This window comes from Phodopus roborovskii, unplaced genomic scaffold, assembly GCF_943737965.1.
Source record: "Phodopus roborovskii unplaced genomic scaffold, PHOROB, whole genome shotgun sequence".
NCBI classification, from domain to species: Eukaryota; Metazoa; Chordata; class Mammalia; order Rodentia; family Cricetidae; genus Phodopus; species Phodopus roborovskii.
In genome coordinates, this window is record NW_026126514.1 from 3,085,828 (window position 1) to 3,108,610 (window position 22,783).

Consider the following 22,783-nt stretch of genomic DNA (forward strand, 5'->3'; position numbering starts at 1 on the left):
TTTCAAGAGAAGGTTATAAATGCCTGAGCTTGGCCCCTCCAGTTCTCTGACATGCTTTCTGTTAATATTATATTTCTACTGTAATGATGCAGCTAAAAGCTAATACTGATACTAAAATAAACCTCTTTATAAAGTTAAATGTCCTTGACTATTATAGTAACAAAAGGCTAATAATATATTTGTGCCATAGAGTTTCATAATTTAAATTTATATGAACTTGAATAATTTTCATTGTGCTGACCTTGTTACAATATAAAACAAAGACCTGTGTTTTTCTTTGTGGTGGATTTATAAGTTCATATAACTGTATTGCTATTTTATACTTGATAATCCAGTTATGTATATTTATAGCAACTTGTTTTGTTAAACATTTGAGTTAGCATACAGAATAGTGGGCTTCATGGCATCTTCATGCATATATGTCATTGTACTTTGTCACTCCTCTACCCTGCTACCCTCAGTACTCCTTAAAAATTAATCAATTAATTAATTATATTTTGAGGCAGGGTCTCACTGTGTAGGCCTGACTGTCCTGGAACTCAACTCTCTAGGCCTAGCCTCAAACTCATAGAGCTTTACCTCCTGAGTGTGGGATTAAAGGTGTGTGCACTGAGTCTGGCAGTATTTTTGCTTTTAATGACAAAATTTCTACAGGAAAAGGAATGTTGCCCAATTCTCAAGAAACACTTTACTTTTACCCTTTTAAATACCCCCAAATGAAAGTATTGATAATAGAATCAATTTTGCTTAATGCTTACTGTTTTCATAAACTTTCATTGTGATATGAAATGAGTCAAATGTGTGTACAGTTACATTGAATTAGTAAAGGAAGAAAAACCCAAGAACTTAAGTGATGTGTCTTAAGTCATATAATTGACGGTTAACTGTTTATTGGTGATTTTGATAAACAGAGATTTCTAGAAAAAGGAACACAAAAGAATGTAACAACTAATCCATAAAGAGTAGCTAAGAATCACCTGATTCCATGCAGATAAATTTTCTTTGTGTTTATCCAATATATGATACACATTTAAACACTTGAGACTTTTTCAAAAAGGAAAACTAAACTTACTGTTCTTTGTTTTTTATTATTTGTTACACAAAAGCAGTTTTAAAATGAGACATGGCACTGTTCTTTGGGATTGCTTTTTATGGCTTATCCCATCGTATTCTGATATGTTCATAATTTTTAGTGTATATAATAACCTCTTAATTCTGAGTGTAAGTCTTCAAATGCTCAGTATCTTTTGGTCATTATCCTTTTATGTCAAATGCACATAAAATTTCTATCCGGGTCTGAACGATAGAAATCTTGTGGAGAGAAGAAACCTTTCACCAAATCATTTGGAGTCATTTCAAGAGGATATCTGTTATGCATTGAATAGGACAAACTAATGATTTTAGCTTGTTCATCATGTGGCTAAGGAATTTACTTTTTTTAATCATGTATCTTTAATAAATCTCTTATTTTTTAAAATTTTTGTTTATTCTTTGAAATTTATATATCTGTATACAGTGTATTTTGAATCATATCCATCCACTACTACCTCCTTCCAAACTCCCATTAGTGAACCCTGTCCCTTTTCCCAACTTTCTACTTTTTTAAATTTTTAATAATAATCCCCTAAGACCAATTAGTACTTCCCATAGTCATGTGGGGTTTGAGGCATGGCCAGTCAACCAGAGAAAATCCCCCAAATAGTGTGACTTCTCCACACTTAGCAGCCATTACTCACCAGTAGCTATGCTCCTGAAGGTGGGACTTTGGAGTTACACCCCACCTCCTTTGTGCATGCTTGAATTTTGATTGGCTTGCTTGTGTGCAGTTAACTACAACTAGTGAGTTGATGTATTCAACAGCCATTTCTTATCCAGAAGTTGCACCCACACACGCACTGTTAAATTTTTTCTGTCTTTACTAATGTGATGTTCCCTGAAACTTAGATGAGCCCCCAGTTACTCATACTCATCACTCATCATTTGTCTAGCTACCAGTCTCTCTGTATTAACAAGTATGGGCTATGTAAAGAATATTTCTCTGACCAAGTTGAGAGTCACATAGATCTCTCCCTTGGGTTCAAGACTTCCACCATCCCAAGTTGTAGAACTCCTGGCCACAGTCTTTTGTTGTTTTCTTTGTTGAAGATGGAATGAAAATGATGTAATATGTACTTTGTTAAATTTTAACTATTGTATGTAGTAGGAATTACAAATGTCAGATAACCATTGTCATTTATTTGTTCATTTGTTTATTTACTTATTTATTTTGGTTTTTTGAGACAGGTTTTCTCTGTGCAGCTTTGTAGACCAGGCTGACCTCAAACTCATAGAGATCTGCCTGCCTCTGCCTCCCTAGTGCTGGGACTAAAGGCATGCGCCACCACCACCTGATTAGCCATTGTTATTTTTAATAGCTATCAGTTAAATGGCTTTCAAATAGTAGGGACACAGTTTAGTTCAGTAAAGTAAAAATAATTTATATGCACTCCTGGCTCTGTAACATTAAAAAAAGAAAGAAAGAAACTTGTACTTGATAAACTGGAAAAACACTCTTTACTCTTATTCATGTAACAGTTTTCTGTCAGAAATGTCACATAACTGCTGCTAAGAATTCTTCCATTAATCACTGTCAGCTTTTAGTAGATGAGAATCCTCGCTTAGTTTGAGTGAGTTTCATTGCTAATATAATTAAAATCAGCATGAACATATTTATTTTAGTCACAGTTCTGACACTTAGAATAGCTGGCCCCTTGAACTATATGCTAGGTAATACCCAGGAAAATACATTTTATGTCTTGTATTACATGAATATTTTACATGACATATAGTATTTGATTAAGAAACATTAAATCCTAAATCCTGTTTTAAATAAAATTTCTGTATATGACTTTTAAATTTTTTTGATTTTACTAAAATACCTTCTTACAACTTCAGTGATTTCTAGCCATCACTTTTATGATGCCATTTTTGCATATCTGATTGATACTTGCTTTTTGGCTGAAACCACCACATTTATAAGAATTACCCTCTAGAGCTTTCTATTTTATACTTCAGTGAATTAATATATTCTAAACTGCCTATTGAACATTTCTAGTTAAAATAAGATGGCTTGTACTTGACAAAATTAAGATGTGATTCATCTTCCCGCAAATCACCTTTTGATTTTGCTTTTGTTTTAGATCTTGGAATTAATAATTAGATTATGTATTTGAGATCAGTGTTACTTTGCTGCATCTATGATTAAAAAAAAAAAACTCTCTTAGAATTTCTGTTGTTGTAATAAATCACCATTACCAAAAAGTAACTTTGGGAGGAAAAGATTTATTTCATCTTATAACTTTCAGGTCACATCCATCACTGAGGGAAGTCAAGGCAGGACCTGAAAGTACGAACCTGTAGGCAGGAACTGAAACAGGTTATGGAGGAGTACTGCTTATTGACTTGCTCCCAAGGTTTGCTCAGCCTGCTTTCTTATACACTGCAGCACCATCTGCTCAGGAATGGCACTACCCACAGTGCCTTGGGACCTCCCATACAATCACTAACTAAGAAAACGCACCACAGGCTTGCCCACAGCCCAGTCTGGTAGGATATTTTCTCAATTGCGGTTTCCTCTACTCAAACAACTCTAGCTTTTATCAAGTTGAAATAAAATACTCAACACAAACACATGATCAAAAGTGATTTGTGGAAGAGTTTATTTTGCCTTCATGTTCCAGAGGTTCCATCATAGTGGGGAGGCATGGCCACTATGGTTTAGGAAGCCAAAAGCTCACACTGTCATTAGCGAGCATGAAGGGTAGAGGGGAAACAGAAAGTGACACAAGACTGTTAATCTAAAAGCTGGCTTCCAGTGATACACTTCCAGCTAGGCTGTACCCCCTAAAGCTCCCCAAACAGTGCCACCAACCATGGACCAGCTAGCTATTCAGATGACTGAGACTATTAGCAAGATCTTTCTGAGTATTTGATGTGAGTACTCATACCTATGAACATTCCTCTCAGACTTCCTTACCTATATCCCCATTGTTCTGGTTAAATAATGCTTTCTTTGTAATCTGATTCTAGGAAAGTTATTAGTTTCTTCCCTGATTTTTTTCCCTCAGTGACCCACAGGTCATTCAGGTGTTATTATTCAGTCTCTAAAGTTTTTCTCACTATTGATTACTGATTCTCTTGCCATATGTTTGGATAAGATACAAGATATTATTTACAGCACTTTGGAGGCAGAGGCAGGCGGATCTCTGTAAGTTCGAGGCCAGTGTGGTCTACAAGAGCTAGTTCCAGGACAGGCTCCCAAAGCTACACAAGGAAACCCTGTCTCGAAAAACCAAAACCAGAAAAAACAAAACAAAATAAAAAACAAGATATTATTTAGATTCTTTGTATTTAGTAAGACTTGATTTGTGGTCTATCTTAGAGAAGATTTCAAGGCCTACTGAAAGACAGTGTGTATATTCTGTGCCTGCTAAATGGAATGTTATGTATGTATATGTTTTAAACACTGAGTTTCTTTGACTTTCAATTTGAATGGACTATCTAGGAATGAGAGTGGGTATTGAAATTACTCATATTATTGCATCAGGCCATACTTGCTCTTTTATGTTCATCATTAGCGTTTGCATTATAACATTGTGGACCCCAATATGTTTGTTGCACATATATTTATAATTGTTCTCTTTATTAATAAGGTAGTTTTCTTTTCGTTTTTGGTTTTGGCTTTTTGAAACAAGGTTTCTCTGTGTAGCTCTGTAGACCAGGCTGGCCTCGAACTCACAGAGATCCGGCTACCTCTGCCTCCTGAGTTCTGGGATTAAAGGTGTGTGCCACCACCGCCTGGCTAATAAGGTTCTGGGTTTTTTGTTTGTTTGGTTTGGTTTGGTTTGGTTTGGTTTGGTTTGGTTTTTATCTCTTCTGAGTTACTTCCATTGAAGTCTACATTATCAGACACAAAATAACTACACCAGCTCCTTTTCAGTTACCATTTGCTTGATAGTTTTCCACCATTTATTTATTTGTTTGTTTGTTTGTTTGTTTTGTTTATTTTGGTTTTTTGATACAGTGTTTCTCTGTATTGCTTTAGAGCCTGTCTTGCCATTTGCTCTGTAGACCAGGCTGACCTCAAACTCACAGAGATCCGCCTGTCTCTGCTTCCCAAGTGCTGGGATTAAAGGTGTGTGCCACCACTGCTCAGAGTTTTCCACCCTTTGATTCTTGGATTGTGGGTGTCTTTACCAGTGAGTCATGTTTCATGGAGACAGTGGTTGGATTTAGTTTTTTAATCTCATTAGAGAGAGGGAGGAGAGTGTGTAGATAATTTGAAGCTATTTACATTTGAGAGATACTCTGATTTTTGGAGTGTTGGATTACTTTTGTACATGATTGGATTATTTATTGATCATTGATTACTTCCCATCAGTATTAAAGATTTTCTTGTTCAGTGTTGAATATGATGAATTCCTATCACTTATTACTCTTAAGTAATTTTTTTTCATGTGCTTATTATTGAGACATTATTCTCAGTGTGTAGTATTCCTTTAAGTATTGTGCAGTGCTAGCTTGGTGTTATTGGTATGCCTTGGTTTGTGCTTTTCTTCAAATGTCATTATTTATCCATCGAGTTTTAAAGATAGCTTTACCGAATATTATAATCTTGATTGGCTGTTATTTTCAGCGTTAGAAATAAGTCACTCTAGGCCTTCTTGGTTTCAAGATTGCTGATTTCTGATGTATTTTGGCATTGTGAATTGATGTCTTTGCTTTATCATTTCTTTGCTCAGTATTGTGACACTGAATATAGTTAGGGAACGGTTCTCTGTTTAATAGTCTAAGAGTTTCTTCTGTTTGGATATTCATTTTTTTCTCTAGGTTTGGGAAATCTGTTATAATTTCACTAAGTGGATTGTCTATGTCTGTAGTGTTTATTTACACTTTTATGCTATGGGATCTCAGGCTTTGTTGATTATATTCTGGAGTTCTTAGATGTTAGTCTTATTTTTTATCTTGCCAATACTTTATCATGAAAGTTATTGAATTCTGTCAAATGATTTTTCTGTATGAGTTAAGATATTCAGGTAGATTTTTTTTCCTCCTGTAGTCTATTACATTAATTGACTTGTTTGTTACCTTTGGATAAATTCGGTTGGTCTTGATGAATAATTGGCAATATACTGATTAGATATGTTTTCTCTAGTATTTTGTCGAAGAAGTTTTATTTGTATTAGTAGGAATATTGGTCCATGAATTATATTTTTGGTGATTTATCTTTGACATTTAGGATAATCACTTTCTCTTGCAACTAATTACAGAATATTCATGTTCAATTTTTTAATAACTTGAGATTAATTCCTGTTGATAATTTTTATACTTAATCAATGAAGCCATTGATTTTTCTTACTGCCAGATTTTTATGATCAGCTAACACTCATATTTGTTGGCATAGATTTTTCCTGGTGTACTGACTTGTATTTTTTGTTTGTTTCTATGTTTTCAGTAATATCACTATTTTCATTTCTGATTTCGGTAAAAAGTCTTCTCTGATTCCCCTTGGTTAGATCTCTTCAAAGAACCAACTTCTAGAGTTGTTGGTGTTGTTTTCTATTTTTACTAAGTTTCTGATGTGTAATTCACAATTTTTCTAGCTTTGAGTATAAGACTTTCTAGGGTTCTTAAAGTTAACCTTAAAATGGAGTGCTTTCTTTCTTCCTTCCTTTTGTTCCGTGTTGTGGGTGATTAGATTTAGAGGCCCATATATGTATGTTCTCTTCTATTGAGCTACAGTTCTAGCCCAAGTACCTACAAATAATTCATAATGCTTTTGCTAAGTCATGTAGGTTTGGTGAGCTAATACATGATATGGTTTGTACTAGAAATATCCCTTGTACATTTAGAGAGAATGTATATTGTGCTGTTTTTTGGATGTTCTGTACGTGTTTGGTTTAGTTGACTTAGGATGCTATTCAAGTCTTGCGTTTTCTTGCTAATCTTTTATCTTTTTTCTTTCATTGTTGCTCCTGTACTTCCTCTTTTATACTTGAACGTAGTGTTGTATAATTTTCTTCTTAAAATTTGGAATGCTCATTGGGTATAGATGTTCATAATTACCCTACATCATCTTGATGGATTCCCTCAGTTAATATTTTTGTCGTACAGTCATATTATTTTCTGGTAATTAAGATAGCTACTCCAGCTATCTTCTTTCTATCTATCTATCTATCTATCTATCTATCTATCTATCTATCTATCTATCTATCTCATTATCTATGTATGTATGTATCTATCTCTGCATTGATTTATTTTTCAATCCTTTTAGGTTTGTTTTGCTGTTATTTTTGGTTTTTTGTAACAGTGTTTTCTCCGCTACCTAGCCTGCCCTTGAACTCCTGGGTTTAACTGTTCTTCCCTTCCTCAGCCTTCTAAATAGCTGATACCACAGGCACAGGCACTAGGGTGTTGATTAGTGTTCCATCTCTTTAGTTCAAGTATTTGTGTCATTGGTTTTATGGTGGTATCTTATAGAATGGATCTTGTCAGAGGTTTGTTTGTTTTTTATCTCTTAAGAGAGAAAAGGAGAATTTAAATTAGCTTTTAAATTCTTACCAGGGGTTATAAATAACATCTTAACTTTTTTGTTGTTTTTTGAGATGGTATCACTATGTAGCTCTGGCTGTCTTATAACTTACTATGTAAGGTCAGGCTGGCCTCAAAATCACAGAGATCCACCTGTCTCTGATTCCCACTGGCTGGGATTAAAAACTTGTATCACTACATTCAACACATCTGAAACATTTAAACAGTCATGTTTTGTTTCATTTTAATTCAACTTTGTTTTAACATCCTTTACAGATGTTTCTTATGCATTGTGATATAAATATATCACAACAAAACAGGAAGTTATAAATCAAAGTGGAAACACTATTTGACTTACTCACTTAGCTGTATATCTTTTGTTGTTCTGTTTTGTTACTGTTACAACTTTTATTGTCACCTTGATTTGATCTGTAGTCACCTAGGAGATAAATGTCTGAGCATAGTTAAGGAAATTTCAAGATGAGGTCAATAGAAATAGAAAGACTCATCCTAAATTGCGTACATTCCATAGGCTAGGAAGAGTTCCAAGCTGAGTAAAAGGGGCAAGGTATGCATAACACCTCCCCCCAGCATTTCCTGACTTTAGTCATAATGCAGTCAGCTGCCTTCTATTTCTGCTCACGTGACTTTCTTATCTTGATGGACTTTATTCTCAAACAGTGAACCATTAATAAAATCTGTTTTTTAAGTTGCTTCTGTTGGTTATTTTGTCTCAGCAACAACAAAAGAACTAATAATACTCATTCCTCCAGTTACATCCAAAAATATTTCAAGGCATTGCCAAGTGGCTCCTGAAATACAGTATCTCCCCTGAGAACCACTACAAGGTGTAAAGGAACTTAAAGATGACAAGGCATTGCTAACATTGTTAACATTTACAGCTGAGTACAAGAGTGTGTTCTAACTGTACTATAATGTATAAAGTACGTAGTGGTAATAGTTGCAGTTTTAAAGTGCTATGGGAATGCTAAGAATTTGAATCTAAGTAGAAATAGCATGGAAGGTGTCAATGAGGAAGAAGTTTTTTAGTTGGTGTAATTATCTAAAGAGCATTGTGATATAATTATTTGGTAGGAGTTTGTAAAGCAAATGAAAGAAGTAGAAAGAAAAAAATCATTGGCACTAGATCTCAAAGAAGAGTTGAACACCAAATCATTAGCAGTAAGTAACGATGTGTTCTTGAGAGATAGTAATTCTCGTTTTATGGTATTACCATGTTTGAATCAAAAAGGAATGATATTAGGCAAGTTTTTTTTTTTTTTCATTTATAACTTAACTGTTTCAGGTTTCTACCAGAAAAATAACCAGTAGGAGATAATATGAGAAATATATATATATATATTTAACTGCTGTTTGAGACTGGTTAAGATCAGTATCAAGGCAAGAATTATGGTTAAGAAACTGGTTGCTGGCTGGAGAGAGAGCTCAGCCGTTAAAGACTAGGCTTATAACCAAAAATTCAAGAAACTGGTGGCAAGCACTAACACCACATCCACATGTGGTTGTTGCACGAATTCTAATCAGTATTAATAATAAAACCCCAAAGTCAGATATTGGTGGTGGCAGTGGTAGAATCTGAAAGATCAGAGAAGCAAAGCAACCAGTCACTAGCTCTTACCTCTACCTCAGACCAAAGGGGCATTTCTGTCTTCTATTTTATATTCCTCTCTCTGCCCAGCTGAATCCCTTCCTCTTTCCACCCCCTTAGTGCTGGGATTAAAGGTGTGTACCACCACTGACTTGCCTCTATGGCTAACTAGTATGACTAGTATGCACTCTGATCTTCAGGGAAGTTTTATTTGTTATATCATAAACAAAATATCAACACATATGGTATTTCTTCATTGGAGAAGTTTCAGTTTTCTTCATTGTTTCTATCTGATAACTAGGGTCAACTCAAATGATTGATTCAAGTCTCTTCTGATTGTGAATGAGTTTTGGGTGTGTGTATGTGCATGTGTGTGTGTGTGTGTGCATGCATGTGTACCCAAAGTTAATGTCCAGTGTCTTCCTCAGTTACTCTGTCTTATTAAAACAGGATCTCTCACTGAATACAGACCTTGCTAGCTGTCTCATCTACTTAGCTAGCTTGCCTTAGAAATTCCAGTTCTACCTCCAGAACCTAGGATTATGGGCGACTGTCACAACTGCCTGGTCCTGGGGATGGGTACTCTGGTCCTCAGGATAGCCTGGCAATCACTTTATCTCCTAAAGCATTTTCTTAGCCTCTGTTTGTAGCCTATTCAGTATTTGCTTATGGCTCTTTTGTTTTTTAAGGATATGAGCTACATAGAACACAGTACATTGATCATGTAAGTACAGGTATGTGCATTTTGGACAAGTTCATATACCTGTCAAGATATAAAACCATCATCACTTTTTTTGTCCTTTCATAACTGATTTTCTAGCTATTAGAAACAATGGCTTTTTAGAAGGTTTTTTTTTTTTTTTTTTTTGCTTGTATTATAGGTAAGTATTCCTTGTTATAGGATGTTATATAAGTTAAATATATTCTTTTGTTTCTGCCTTCCTTTGATTCATTCATTCATTGAGACAGAATTTTGCTGTTGAACCCAGATTGGCCTTATCCTCATGATCTTCCTACCTCAGTTTCTCAAGAGCTATGGTTATAGGCATGTACCACCACATCAGACATAATCTGGTTTCTTTCACATAGAGTTCTCATTAGACTAATTCATGTTGGTTGTGTCCATTATAACTTACAGTTTTTATGGGTATGACCCTGTCCTCATAAATTTTCTGACAGTAAATTTTTGTTCATCGTCACAGATTTCTGAGAGTTGAAATTTTTTCCCAGTATAACACTTTGTAAAACATGAAATAGCTATAACCAGGCAGAGAGATATAATAAGTTGCCATATGCAAAGGCCTTTACATACTGCTCCAGGAATGATACTAGATAAGAATTAGTTTTCTATTATTTCTGTAAATCGTGATCACATTTTGACTGGTTGCTAAGGATTTAGAGTTAAGCATAATTGTTCTGGATATATGTGCTTATAACAACATTTTAAATTTTTTTTAGGATTATGTACTGAAGGATTATACCGTGTTAGTGGAAATAAAACTGATCAAGACAACATTCAAAAGCAGTTTGATCAAGGTAATATAATTGCAAAATAAAATTGTCTTACTGTTTTCCTTATTAAAATTTTATGTTAAAAAACTTATTTGAAACTTCTTATAGAAATGGATATGGGAAAGAGAACATTTAAAAGTTTGACTAGAAATATAAAATATATGGTAGTTGCAATAGTAAAGAAAATACTGGGCCTGGCATGGTGGTGCATACCTTTATTCCCAGCACTCAGAGACAGAGGCAAGGTGGAATTGTATGAGATCAAGAACTACCAAGGCTGCATTGTGAAATTTTGTATCAAAAACAAACAGGAAGGAAGGAAAGAGAAAGAAAATGGTGATTCTTTAGAGTCTTGTTAGGAAGGCGGATATTAGGAAATTAGAAGAGGAAGTTTGAAATATCAAACTTTGAAAATACATTTAGAATAAAAGAAAGATTTGGGACAGTTGAAACAGTTGGACTAAGAAAATACAGTATTGTATCTATATTTTGATGTATGAAGGTTAGAAGACAAAAATAATTTATTGAGAAGAAAATACTCCGAATTGAAGCAGAGTCTGGTATAGGCAGCAAAATTTATAGGTGGTTTTAGAAATGAGAATCTTTTTCATATGCTGAGACTGCGGTGATTAATGTAAAGCAAACACTTTGAGGTCAGCCATGATATAGTATGGACAATGGACTATTCTTACCCTATTTTATATTTCTAATCCAATAAACTATTTCAAATAAAAGAATAACAGAATCAATCTGTACTGCCAGTGCCAGAATTAGAAGGCAGTAAGTTTTCGTATGATGGATTAGCAACAGTTGTATCAAAAGTGGTATTGTGTAAAAATGCTTTTTAATGTGACAGCAAGTCTGCACAAGTAGGTAATTCCATGTATGATCAAATAGAAAACTAAAAACTGTAAATAAATTATTAGTGGGGAAATAAGTGAATATTTGGAATTCCATGTATGATCAAATAGAAAACTAAAAACTGTAAATAAATTATTAGTGGGGAAAATAAGTGAATATTTTTATAGTCTTTGACTGGAAAAGGCCTAAATTTGGTAGCCTAGAAAGCATAAGTGAATAACAATCTAGGCTTCTTAAAAATGTAAAAATTCTGTGTGAGAATATAAGAACAAAATCTTCAAGAGTATAGAGTGAATGATGCATATTAAACCATTAGTATATATTTGAAAATATACACAGTCTCTACCAATGACAAATTTATTTTACGATTGTATTTATTATCAGTGAAAGAGATTGTTGGTAATGTAGGCAAGCACAATTTGTGTATCTGTTGTAGGTACATTTTGAAAGGCAGTTTGAATACTAAAATTCAGATTCCTTTGTTTTGGAAATTCTACTTGCAGGAATTTGTATTCCAAAAAGCCTTTGCATGTGCTTGTTAAAGACATTTGTTGTAGTATTTATATTTAAAGAGAGGAGGGAGAGCTGCCCGTGTATTTATAAATGTTGTATATTGTAGTGAAGTAGAATAATTATTTATGTTTGTTAAAATGGCAAAACATTACTTATTGAGTTGTGTATTGCTGTGTAAAAATATACCATGTTGCCAAAAGTACTCTATCATATCTTTAAGAAGTATTAGAGAAACTGTTTGTATTTTATAACATCAAATTGGTACAATTCCATTTTCAGTGAGGAGGGCAGAGTAATAGTTGGGGTTCTTGGAATCAATTTAGTGGTTTTATTTTTTTAGTCTTGTTATTATCTGTGCCTCAGGCAAGTTAATCTTTCTAGATCTAATTTTTTCCCTCACATAGTGGAGATGAAAGAATAAATATAAGGCTAATGAGATAATGCTTGCCCAGTAAGATGTATAAAATGGATTGTGTTTTCTGTAAGTGATCATAGAAGGACTCAAAGGAAACATGCTATAAAATATAATAATCATTTTCTCTAATTCATGGGATCATTTTTTTGATCTGTATTTTCACATTTACGTGACTTGTTAATGTCAAGTAAATCTTACGCTTCACCTTTAACACGTTCCATTCTTGTTTTTGATTTCACTTTACTGAGAAGGTAATTACTTAACCTGTTTGTTTAAAACATTACAAAGTAGAGTTTAAACGTCCTAATTAGAATTGTTATGCATAATTTGTATTGTTTGTCTTTCCGTTTTATTAAGATATTTTAAATAGTCTGTGTATAAACAAGAAATTAAAAGAACAGTATTATTAAAATTCTTTAATGTACTGTCTGCTGATATATACTATACAGTATTTGTGGATGAAATGCTTTCTCTCTGATCTTTATAGTTTGCTGGACTGTGAGGAAAAGTAATTAATGAGAAATGTCTTTTGGCAGAAAGGTGCCTGTTCAGTTTACTTCTGCAATAAGTTAAACTTTGATTATGTAAATTAAATTTTGATTGCCTTATAGATCATAACATCAATCTGGTATCAATGGAAGTGACAGTAAATGCTGTAGCTGGAGCGCTCAAAGCTTTCTTTGCTGACCTGCCAGACCCTTTGATTCCATATTCACTCCACCCAGAGCTACTGGAAGCAGCAAGTAAGCGTGCACTTCTTTTGGGGGGGTGGTGATCATGGTTTTTGAATATTAGAATTCATAGTTAATATCTCACCTTATTAGAAATATCTCTTAAAAGCATCCACCAAGTTTAAATAAAGTCAGGGTCCCTCCCCATGGATGACCTTAGGTATATTTGTTTTTTAGCTACTCTCAGATAATGAAGGGGTGGGCAGGGTACACCTTGAAGCCAGAAGAGTATTACTGTCCACCTTATTCCAAGACAGTTTCTCTCTCTTCCTCTCTCCTCTCCCTCTCTCCTCTACCCCCTCTATCTCAGCCTCTCTCCTCTCTCCCCCCTTTTTCTCCCTCCTCCTCCCAACCCCCACACAGAGCTAGGTTGTCAGCTAGGATCCTTGGTTTCCTCCTTTCCTCACAGTCCTGGGATCACATGAAGTTGCTCATGATCCTGTTTTTCACATGGGTGCTAGAATCTGCACTCAGATCTAACCTCCTAGATAAGTTAAATGCTCCTAGAAGATAGAAATGTTTTTAATTATTAAGTAATTTGGGGTAGCGAAGTAAGGTAGATATGTAAGAGTACATGATTCAAAGTGTATTCCTACTTTGGTAGTAGTCACTCAGATCTTATTCATCTGGAAAATGGAACCTAAAGTCTATTTGAGCATCAAGAAACCTAGTGCTTAATTTGCATTAATGGCTGAAATTAATGTGATTTCTAATTTTTTCTAATTTTTTCTTTTTAAGTTTTTTAAATGAGATTACTTCTTTAGTTTTATTTTTAAAGTTCTCAGTTAACTTATTTTCTAACTAAATGCAGTTCTGAGCCAGCAAGTTGTCTCTGTAGGTAAAGGTGTTTGCCACCAAACCTCACAATCTGAGCTCCATCCCCAAACACACATGGGGAAAGGAGAGAAACAAATTTAACAGGTTGTCCTCTGAACTCTGCCTGGCACATACTTTCCCCTTTATACACAAAAATAAGTGAAGAAGGGTAGAAAAGAAAAATAAACTTAAAAAGAGGTCTGGAAGAGCACTTCCTGCTCTTACAGAGGACCTGAGTTCAGATTCCAGCACCCATGCCAGGTAGCTCCAGGTGATCCAACAGCCTCTTCTTTAATACAAAGACACATACACAAAAGTTATGTAAAATAAAAACCTTGAAAATAAAACCTCTTTTAAAAAGTAAAAATTAAAAAATAAACTTTCAGTATATTGTCACAAAGTATGGTTAGTTGCCTTATACATATTCCCAGGTGTTATCTCTTGGTCAGAAACACTCGTTTTAGAACTTCCTACTTAGAACATTCATTTTAAAGGTAAAAATGTGACAAATGAGAATTTTTAGTACTTGATAATTCTTCCATGACATAAAGTGAGAGACCAGAAAATAAATCTTTTTTCCCCACTTACTGCTGTACTTTGTTTTAGTTATTTTGCTTTATTATTTCATAAACTTGGAAAATAACTACATTAAATGTTTATGCTACTGGTAAAGGAAATGTTTAGGTAAAGTTATTACAAGTAAGTGTAGTGTGGATAAGTGTGAATTCAGGACTGCTTTTGGAAGTTTTTGCACCTGAGGGTCATACTTTAATCAAAAGAAAAACTTGAGGACACATTTAAATACAAAAAGTTCGTATTTCAGAAATTTCATTGAAAAAATGAAATACGCAATGTTCATTTATTAGTGTTGCATGTTACTGCTTTTATTGTTCTGCTGTGGGACTGAGTAGTTGTACCCATAAAGCCTGAAAGCCTTACAATCTATAGTGGGATTATTAAAGAGACTAACATGCTTATAAGTAATTGGGTAGTTCTAAACCAATATGTAGTTGTATATGTAGAAATATAATATGCTTCAAACACAGTCTTAATTGTTGTAGTAAATATTAACTGGAAGTTTGTGTTAGATATTTGAAAGCTTATTCATTTTACACACAAAAAAATTTTTCTTTTATAGAAATTCCAGATAAAACAGAACGCCTTCATGCCTTGAAAGAAATTGTTCATAAATTTCATCCTGTAAATTATGATGTATTCAGATATGTGATAACACATCTAAACAGGTACTTGCAAAGTAAAATGCATGTTGTGTTTCAAACCTGTAACCTTTATAAGCTGGATAATTATAACTTCTATTAAGGGGAATATAAACTAAATGCAAGGTTCTGTTTGGAGTCTTTGTAATGGTTGTCTATATTATCTAATTCATACCTATGAAGCTTTATGATTACTGTTTTGCATATATAGTTAGTGTTAAGTTATTGTATTAGGAATTAAACCTAGGGCCTTCCACATGCTGGGCAAGCACTCTACCACTAACTATACCCAGCTCAACAATATTTTTCTCAGTTTTCTTTATATTTTTCTCTTATGTGGAATCTTAGAATTGTATTTGAAAAATGACAGTACCCAAACTAGCCAAATCAACTTATTTAGAGTAGGATAAATTGGGGTTTGAAGAGTTCTTATGTGGTTCACATCACCTTGTGTATTACACTGTGTTGTATAGTTTCCATATTCCATATGTGGCAGTTTTACCACAAACTGTCCTGTCACCCAAAATATGGGACATTAATTTTGTATTCATAACTTTTAATGTTATAGTTGGAATTTCCATTGAGTGTAAGGCACAGTAGTATTGATGTAAGACTTGCTCGATGTAGTCAAACAAGTGTCAGTTTGCAATGTTGATATAATGTTGTTATAATTGTAAGCATTGACAAACTATCCATTTCTCTGTTATAAAATCAGAGAAAATAACATTTTGTGAAGTTGTTCTGAAGAATGAATTGGGTGCTTTTGTTATGTGCAAAATTTTATTTGCACAAATCCAAAAAGAAAAAACATCTTACCAAGTTTATTTAAAACACAAGTGGCAGTTTAAGGAATTCTGTAGGGTCTTGGTGTGTCTCATTGGTAGAACATTTGCCTAGCATCTGGGAAGCCTTGAGTTTTATCCCTGCCACCAGAAAATAAACTGCATTAATCATAATAGGGTCCAAATAAAGTGTATTCTAATCTATTCTTCTTAAAAGGAGACACTTCACTAATGTTTAACGTTTCATCATTGCTATCCGTGTGCAGTATAATAGCTTTATAATCCTGCCAAGTCCCCTTCTAAAAAAAAAAAAAACTTTTAACTTGACAAATAATATCATAGTAAAATGGTGGAATTTCTTGTTTTCAAAAATGATCAGTGGTTGGTGTTTGTTAACAGAGTGCATGGAAGCTGTAAACCTCATTCAGTATAGAGAATGGCAATAACTTGTGAACAAATCAGGTTGAATTTAAAATGGGACTTGATTTAAAAGATAATGAAAAAGGACAGGGCAGAATGTAGTACTACCCTGCCTTCAAAGTTATCTTAAGTGCTGTTTTCAGGAAGTGTCTTTGGCTATGTACGGTAGTAAATACCACTGGCAAGAGCATGTTTGGTATATGAAGAAAACCAAGAGGAGGCTTATTTGAACTAACCAAAGTAAGGATGGAGAACGTCAAGAGATAGAAAAACAATGCCAGGTTATATCAAACAGTAACTTGTGGACTAGCTTAGTCTTTATAATGATAAGTTTGTTTCAGAATAGAATAAGAAATCTTTTTTTTTATTATATGTATTATTCTTTTTTGCTAGGAGACTTTATGGAAAAAGCGTTGTATGGTTTGCATTCTTTGTGGCCCTGAGAAATACTGTACATAGAGCAGAAGTTATTCAGACTTCAGTTTTAAAAGAAATACTCTACTGCACAGTTGTAGTTTTCTTTTGTATTGCTCTGATAAATGCCACGGCCAGCAGCAACTTAGAGGAACAAGGGGTTTATTTGTCTTATGCTTCTCAGGTCTGTCATTGAAGGTGAAGGCAGAAAAGGAGCTGAAGCAGCAACCGTGTAGAGGAATGCTGCCTGCCCTCTTGTTCCCTAACTACTGCTCAGCTAACCTTTTTCATACAGTCCAACACTCTTTCCTAGCAACAGTACCACCCACAGTGGGCTAGGCCCTATTACATGTATATTAAAGCAAGAAAGTAGCCTACAGACATACCCACAAGCCAATCTGTTTGAGACAGTACCCCAATTGAGTTTCCCTTAGGTGACTCAAGACTATATCAAGTTGATAGCTGAAGGTAACTAGAAGCTACTCTGTAACTCAGTAGGCTCTTTTGTTGCCACCCCTCATCCGATTCTGTTACACACACACACACACACACACACACACACACACACTCACAGTGCTAGGGATATAGCAGTGAAAAAATGGGGCTGCAATTCTAGGGAAAAGACAAATACATGTCATATATCTCTTTGACAAATTGACAAGACTATAAAGTTATCCTGTAGAATGATTTTTTGATTATATTCTTCCACTCGTCCTATCCAATGAGTATCAAGTCCATAATTATTTTTCTGCTTTCTTTCCTTTACAACAACTTTATTTACTGTATCTCATTCAGGAACTATTAGTGTTAATAGTTCTTTGCCAGTGTTTACTCCTACCCTCACTTGACTCTAATGCCAAGATGACCTTTACAAAACATCTTTGTATAAAGATTTTCTTAGTTGTTTTTGCTTTTCATACATACATATACACATACATATATATCTGTATGTCACATGTGTTCCTGATGCCTGGTGGTCATACATGGGCAGCAGTTCTTTGCAAGAGCAACATGTGCTGTTATCTGCTGGGCCATCTCTCTAGCCCCCAAGATTTTTCAAGATTAAAATAGTACTCTATCTCTTTAGGATAGAACTGATTAACACTAGTAGTTCTAAGTGATTACACTTCCTTTCCTTTCCCCATGAACAGCATTTATGCTGAGTTAAATTATTAATAGCAGCTATCCAGGAGTATCAATTTGTGGCACATCTTAACATGCTTCCAGTAGTCCCCAAAAAAGTATGGTCCCCAAAACAGCAGGCATCTGAGAATTAATGAGGAATTATATGTTATTAGGCTTTAGGCTTTACCACAGACATAATAAATAACAGACTTCAGGTAGTCACCAGCAGTTGATGTTTTAACAATCCCTCAGAAGGTTCTGACAAATACTATAGCCCTGTTGTAACTCAGTTTCCCTTCCTACCATTCTTTCCACATCCATTACCTTTGACTTAACCTTAAACTATAACTTGTCCCCAAGGCTTACCTGGTCAACCTAATGTCTACCAGATATACTACCTTCAGATAGACTTCATACTGTATTCATAACTTTGGGGGTATTTCCAGAGCCTTGCTCTTCACTGCACAGAAGCACCACACTAGCCACCTACTACTTATTAACAAATGGTTGGTGTTGAGTCTTCTTTTTAACTAGAAATAGTGTGACTTTTTCATCACAGAACACAATGTTAGGCTACATATTTACATTAGTTGAATGATTTCTGTATATTGGAGTTACATTTGGTTTGTTGATTTTGTTTTCTTTTTATTTATTTAATCTTAAAGATTTTCCTGCTATGCTATAGACTTCTGGACAGTTTTTCTTCCTTTTCCTTCCTTAGCTCAGGCTGACCTGAAATTCATTATCCTGCTATTTCAGCATCCTGGGATCTGGGATTACAGATGTATATTACTATGCCCAGTTTGAAGTGTTTCTTTATATGTAAAATAAGGGTCGAGTAAACTCCTAGCTCACTTAATGTAGTAATTTATAGTTTACAGTCTAAACTTTGCTTCTTATATGTCTTGCTTACTAGAGATAGTAATAGAAGTGTTTGCTCACATATTTAAAGAACTAGATGGAAATTATTTAATACTCTGACCATTTGTAAGTTGATGTTAAGTTGTGAGAAATTTTAAAGTCGAGTGTATTGAATGTTATCTTTGAGGTAAAATTTCAACAGTGTGTAAAATAATGTTTTTTTAAAAAATGTTTATAGTGTGCTATGAGTTAACTTTCTTGAAAGTTAAAAATATTCTTGGCTGGATAGGTTATGCTAAGTTTTCCAAAGCTGGTTTAAAAGAGATAACATACCCTGAATTTTGGGTTTCTCTGTATAGCCCTGGTTGTCCTAGAACTTGCCTTGTAGACCAAACTGGCCTCAAACTCAGATCCACCTGCCTCTGTCCCCTAAGTGCTGGGATTAAAGGTGTGCACCACCACCTCCTGTCCCTGATTTTTTTCTTAATCTCCCACAGTTATATCTACAGTTAGAATTTGCTGTTTGGAAAGCCATTAATGTTTGTTACTTAGCTTTATTAACCTGGAAGAAAGGGTTTTCTTTTCTTTTCTTTTTTTTTTTTTTTTTCGCCAAATTTGAAAGACTTCCATGTGTAAACCTTTAACCCAGAGTGCAGCATCTTTTAGACTGTATGGCATTCTCTCACAAGGTATTCATTGTTCTCTTGCTTTAGAATATAATTGAGTATATAATGCTAAGAAAAAATTTAAATTTGAAGATAAAATTAGAATGAATGATAAAATAGCTTTGTGATTCTATAATTTCAATGAGTTCTGATTTCTTTTTTTCCTCCTGTTTCATTATTTCAGGGTTAGTCAGCAAAATAAAATCAACCTAATGACAGCAGACAACTTATCCATCTGTTTTTGGCCGACTTTGATGAGACCTGATTTTGAAAATCGGGAATTTCTGTCTACCACTAAAATCCATCAATCTGTCGTTGAAACATTTATTCAACAGTGTCAGTTTTTCTTTTACAATGGAGAAATTGTAGAAACTATGAACACTGTGCCTCCTCCCCCACCTTCAAATCCAGGACAATTGGTAGAGTCAATGGTTCCACTTCAGTTGCCACCGCCATTGCAACCTCAGCTAATTCAACCACAATTGCAGACAGACCCTCTTGGTATCATATAAATAGAGTGTGATTGCAAATGACCTGAAATTGGACGAAAGCAAATCTAGGCATGCATGTTTCAGGGTTTAGTAATATATTTCATATTTCATACAGATAGTCCACAATCAAAATGACAAGACATTTTCTCTTTGAACTCTATGGTATTCCCTGTTCACTTACATTACAGAGCTAAAACCGTGGTAAGCATGACTGGAGAGGTTTAATTTTTATAAACAAAAAATAGTTATAAAAATGCAAAGCTGCTGCTGCATGCAACCTTATTGCAATCAGTATATCATTCCTGTGGCAATTTCTGTCACATATTGTGAATAAAATTTTTCTATAGAAATGAAATGATTTAAAAACTCATATATGAAACGTTTAATGCTTTCAGCCTGCTTTATGGCTGGTTTTGTTATTTGATGTGTTAATTTGGAAATTTAATTTACATTCAAGCAGTCTGTAGATAACTAAATCCCAGTTAAGTATTTTATAATTTCAGGCTACTATGCCATGCTTGGGATGTTGTTTAAAAGGAAGAAAAAAATACATGTAACATACTTCACATTTCTTCTGCACCTTCATCTTCTAAGTAAATCTGTGGATGATTTGATGAGGAGTGAATGAACTTGTTTCTTTTACTCACATACCAAGGACACACTTGTGGTTTAAATGAGTTGATAATATGGTATAAAGGATAGTTGTCACCAACTCATTTCTTTATGATCTATACTGAAAAATACATTTTGTATACCATTAATTCTGTAAACAGATGCATGTTCAAAAGATCTATGATGGTCTTGTAATCTTAATCTAATATATTTTAGATATTTTAATTTTTCCCTCTTGGGGAATACATTTAGTATAGTGTAGAAAAATACTTCATGACATTTTCATATAAGGTTATATAACTTTTCATACATAAACATGAAATTTGTTGTAGAAAGTTCTTTAAACCAAACATTTAATCTAGGAGTTCAATTTAATCTGTTCCTTGAATCTATTTTTATGTGGCCCTTGAGAATATATCCCCCAAAAATCCATTGCTAATATAGCAATAAAAATACTTTGGGTACTGACAGACTCCTTGGAGTATGTATATATAAAATCACAAACTTGTATTCATATTCTTTTGTGATATGTTGTTCTGTAATCCAGATGGTTGTTGCACCATTTTTTAAACCAGTTTTCTCCCTCCCCCTCTGATGTTGGTACCAGAGTTGCTATAAATGACTGCTGCTTTAGGGGTTAAATTTTTGTTAGTGAAGATAAAACCAGAACACTAAATTATGATAAAACTTTCTGACTGGATAACAGGTAAATTTAGTTGGGCTGTATTCAAAATTATTTTATTATCAAACCATATCATTTGTTTTACTGGAAAAAGGAAAATAGTTTGCTTTCTACTGCTGGGTCATATTTTGTGTAGTAAAGAAGAAATTCTTTGGTCAATATTGTAATCTTTATATTTCAACATTAAGGTTTCTTTATTTGTATTATAGTAAATCGATGATTTTGAGATTCAAGGCTCCTAAGAGTTTGATTTGCTCCATTTTGTCTTAAAATAAATATTCTTTCCCAATTGTTGTATCTTAGGTATTGTACTTCCAGTTTCAACGTCAACATGAACCAGGATGCTGTTGAAGTACATGTATATTATAAATTATCTTATTTGTGTTATGCTCTTACATGTTATTATCTTTTCTAAGAGAACAAAGTCCCTATTATTCCTATTGCAAAGCACACAGGAATTAAGAAAGTACAGTAATTTTTAAAAAGAATATCCGGTAAATGTAGTATTCTTAACTTGTTCTATATTACTTATACCTATGTCTATATAGCTTTAATTTATAGCTGTCAGTTTAACATTGGCATGTCTGGCAAAGAAAATTAAACTTTAAGAGTTTTATAAACTGTTTCTAGGTTGCTAAAGAATTTATTTTTCTACTATATATGGTATAGACAAAGCATCAACTATGTACAGGAAAAAAGCCTGAATATTTCTATTGGAAGTGGGCTTAAAAGAGAATTTTCAGAACTGTTCATATCTTTGGTTCATTCTGTCCTAACTTTACAATTGTAATATGTGAGTTCCAGTTTATTTAAGCTATTCTCTTTTATAATGTGTTAATTTAACAGTCATTTACATTTAGAACTATTTTTGTTATTAAAATTAGCATTTATAAGTTTCCACATTAACTACCTTAACACCGTTCCCAAAACTGACCTTTTACTTCTCTATGCATTATATCATTGATTTGACACACTACATAGTGAATCACTTAAATATTCTACATGTGATTCATTTTACTAGTAGGTTACAGATAATTGAAAATTAAAGTATGGTTTAAAGCTCAGTCTGTTACACTGACTTGTGTTTGTTTTTGGACAAGGGTATAGATATGTTCTTAAGTACTAGAAAAGTAATTGTAAGAAGAGAATGACAACATTCATTTTTTTACTTATGAGTCACTGCAACATTTCTGTTTAGGAATACACGCATATACACATGTGTATATGAGACTTAATGGGTTAAAAGAATAGTAGATAGTCTCATGATTATGGGTAAACATTAAGATGTTTAACAATATTAAAGAAAATTACATCTGTACATGTTGCCATTGTTCATTTAAATTTCAGGGCTCATTCCAGTGCCAGGCTCAACAGTATTTAGATAAACAACATAAAGAAGCATAGAGGGCCTCTATATCAGACTGTGAGTAGGGTTTGTTTGTTTGTTTGGTTTTGTTTTGTTTTTTACTGTTTTTTAGAAGTCAAATT

General features: G+C 33.8%; 1 protein-coding gene across 4 annotated transcripts in view; it reads left to right on the plus strand.

The window, feature by feature from the left end:
- The window catches only part of Arhgap5 (Rho GTPase activating protein 5), a 72,702-nt gene extending 50,343 nt beyond the window's left edge, over positions 1-22,359 (plus strand). For all 4 annotated transcript variants that reach the window (XM_051195829.1, XM_051195825.1, XM_051195827.1 and 1 more), the window contains exons 4-7: positions 10,637-10,714; positions 13,091-13,222; positions 15,165-15,270; positions 19,695-22,359. In XM_051195829.1, the coding sequence (XP_051051786.1) occupies positions 10,637-10,714; positions 13,091-13,222; positions 15,165-15,270; positions 19,695-20,022 (644 nt within the window). In that variant the 3' untranslated portion in view covers positions 20,023-22,359. The remainder of the gene's footprint in view (positions 1-10,636; positions 10,715-13,090; positions 13,223-15,164; positions 15,271-19,694) is intronic.
- Positions 22,360-22,783: the final 424 nt, after the last annotated feature.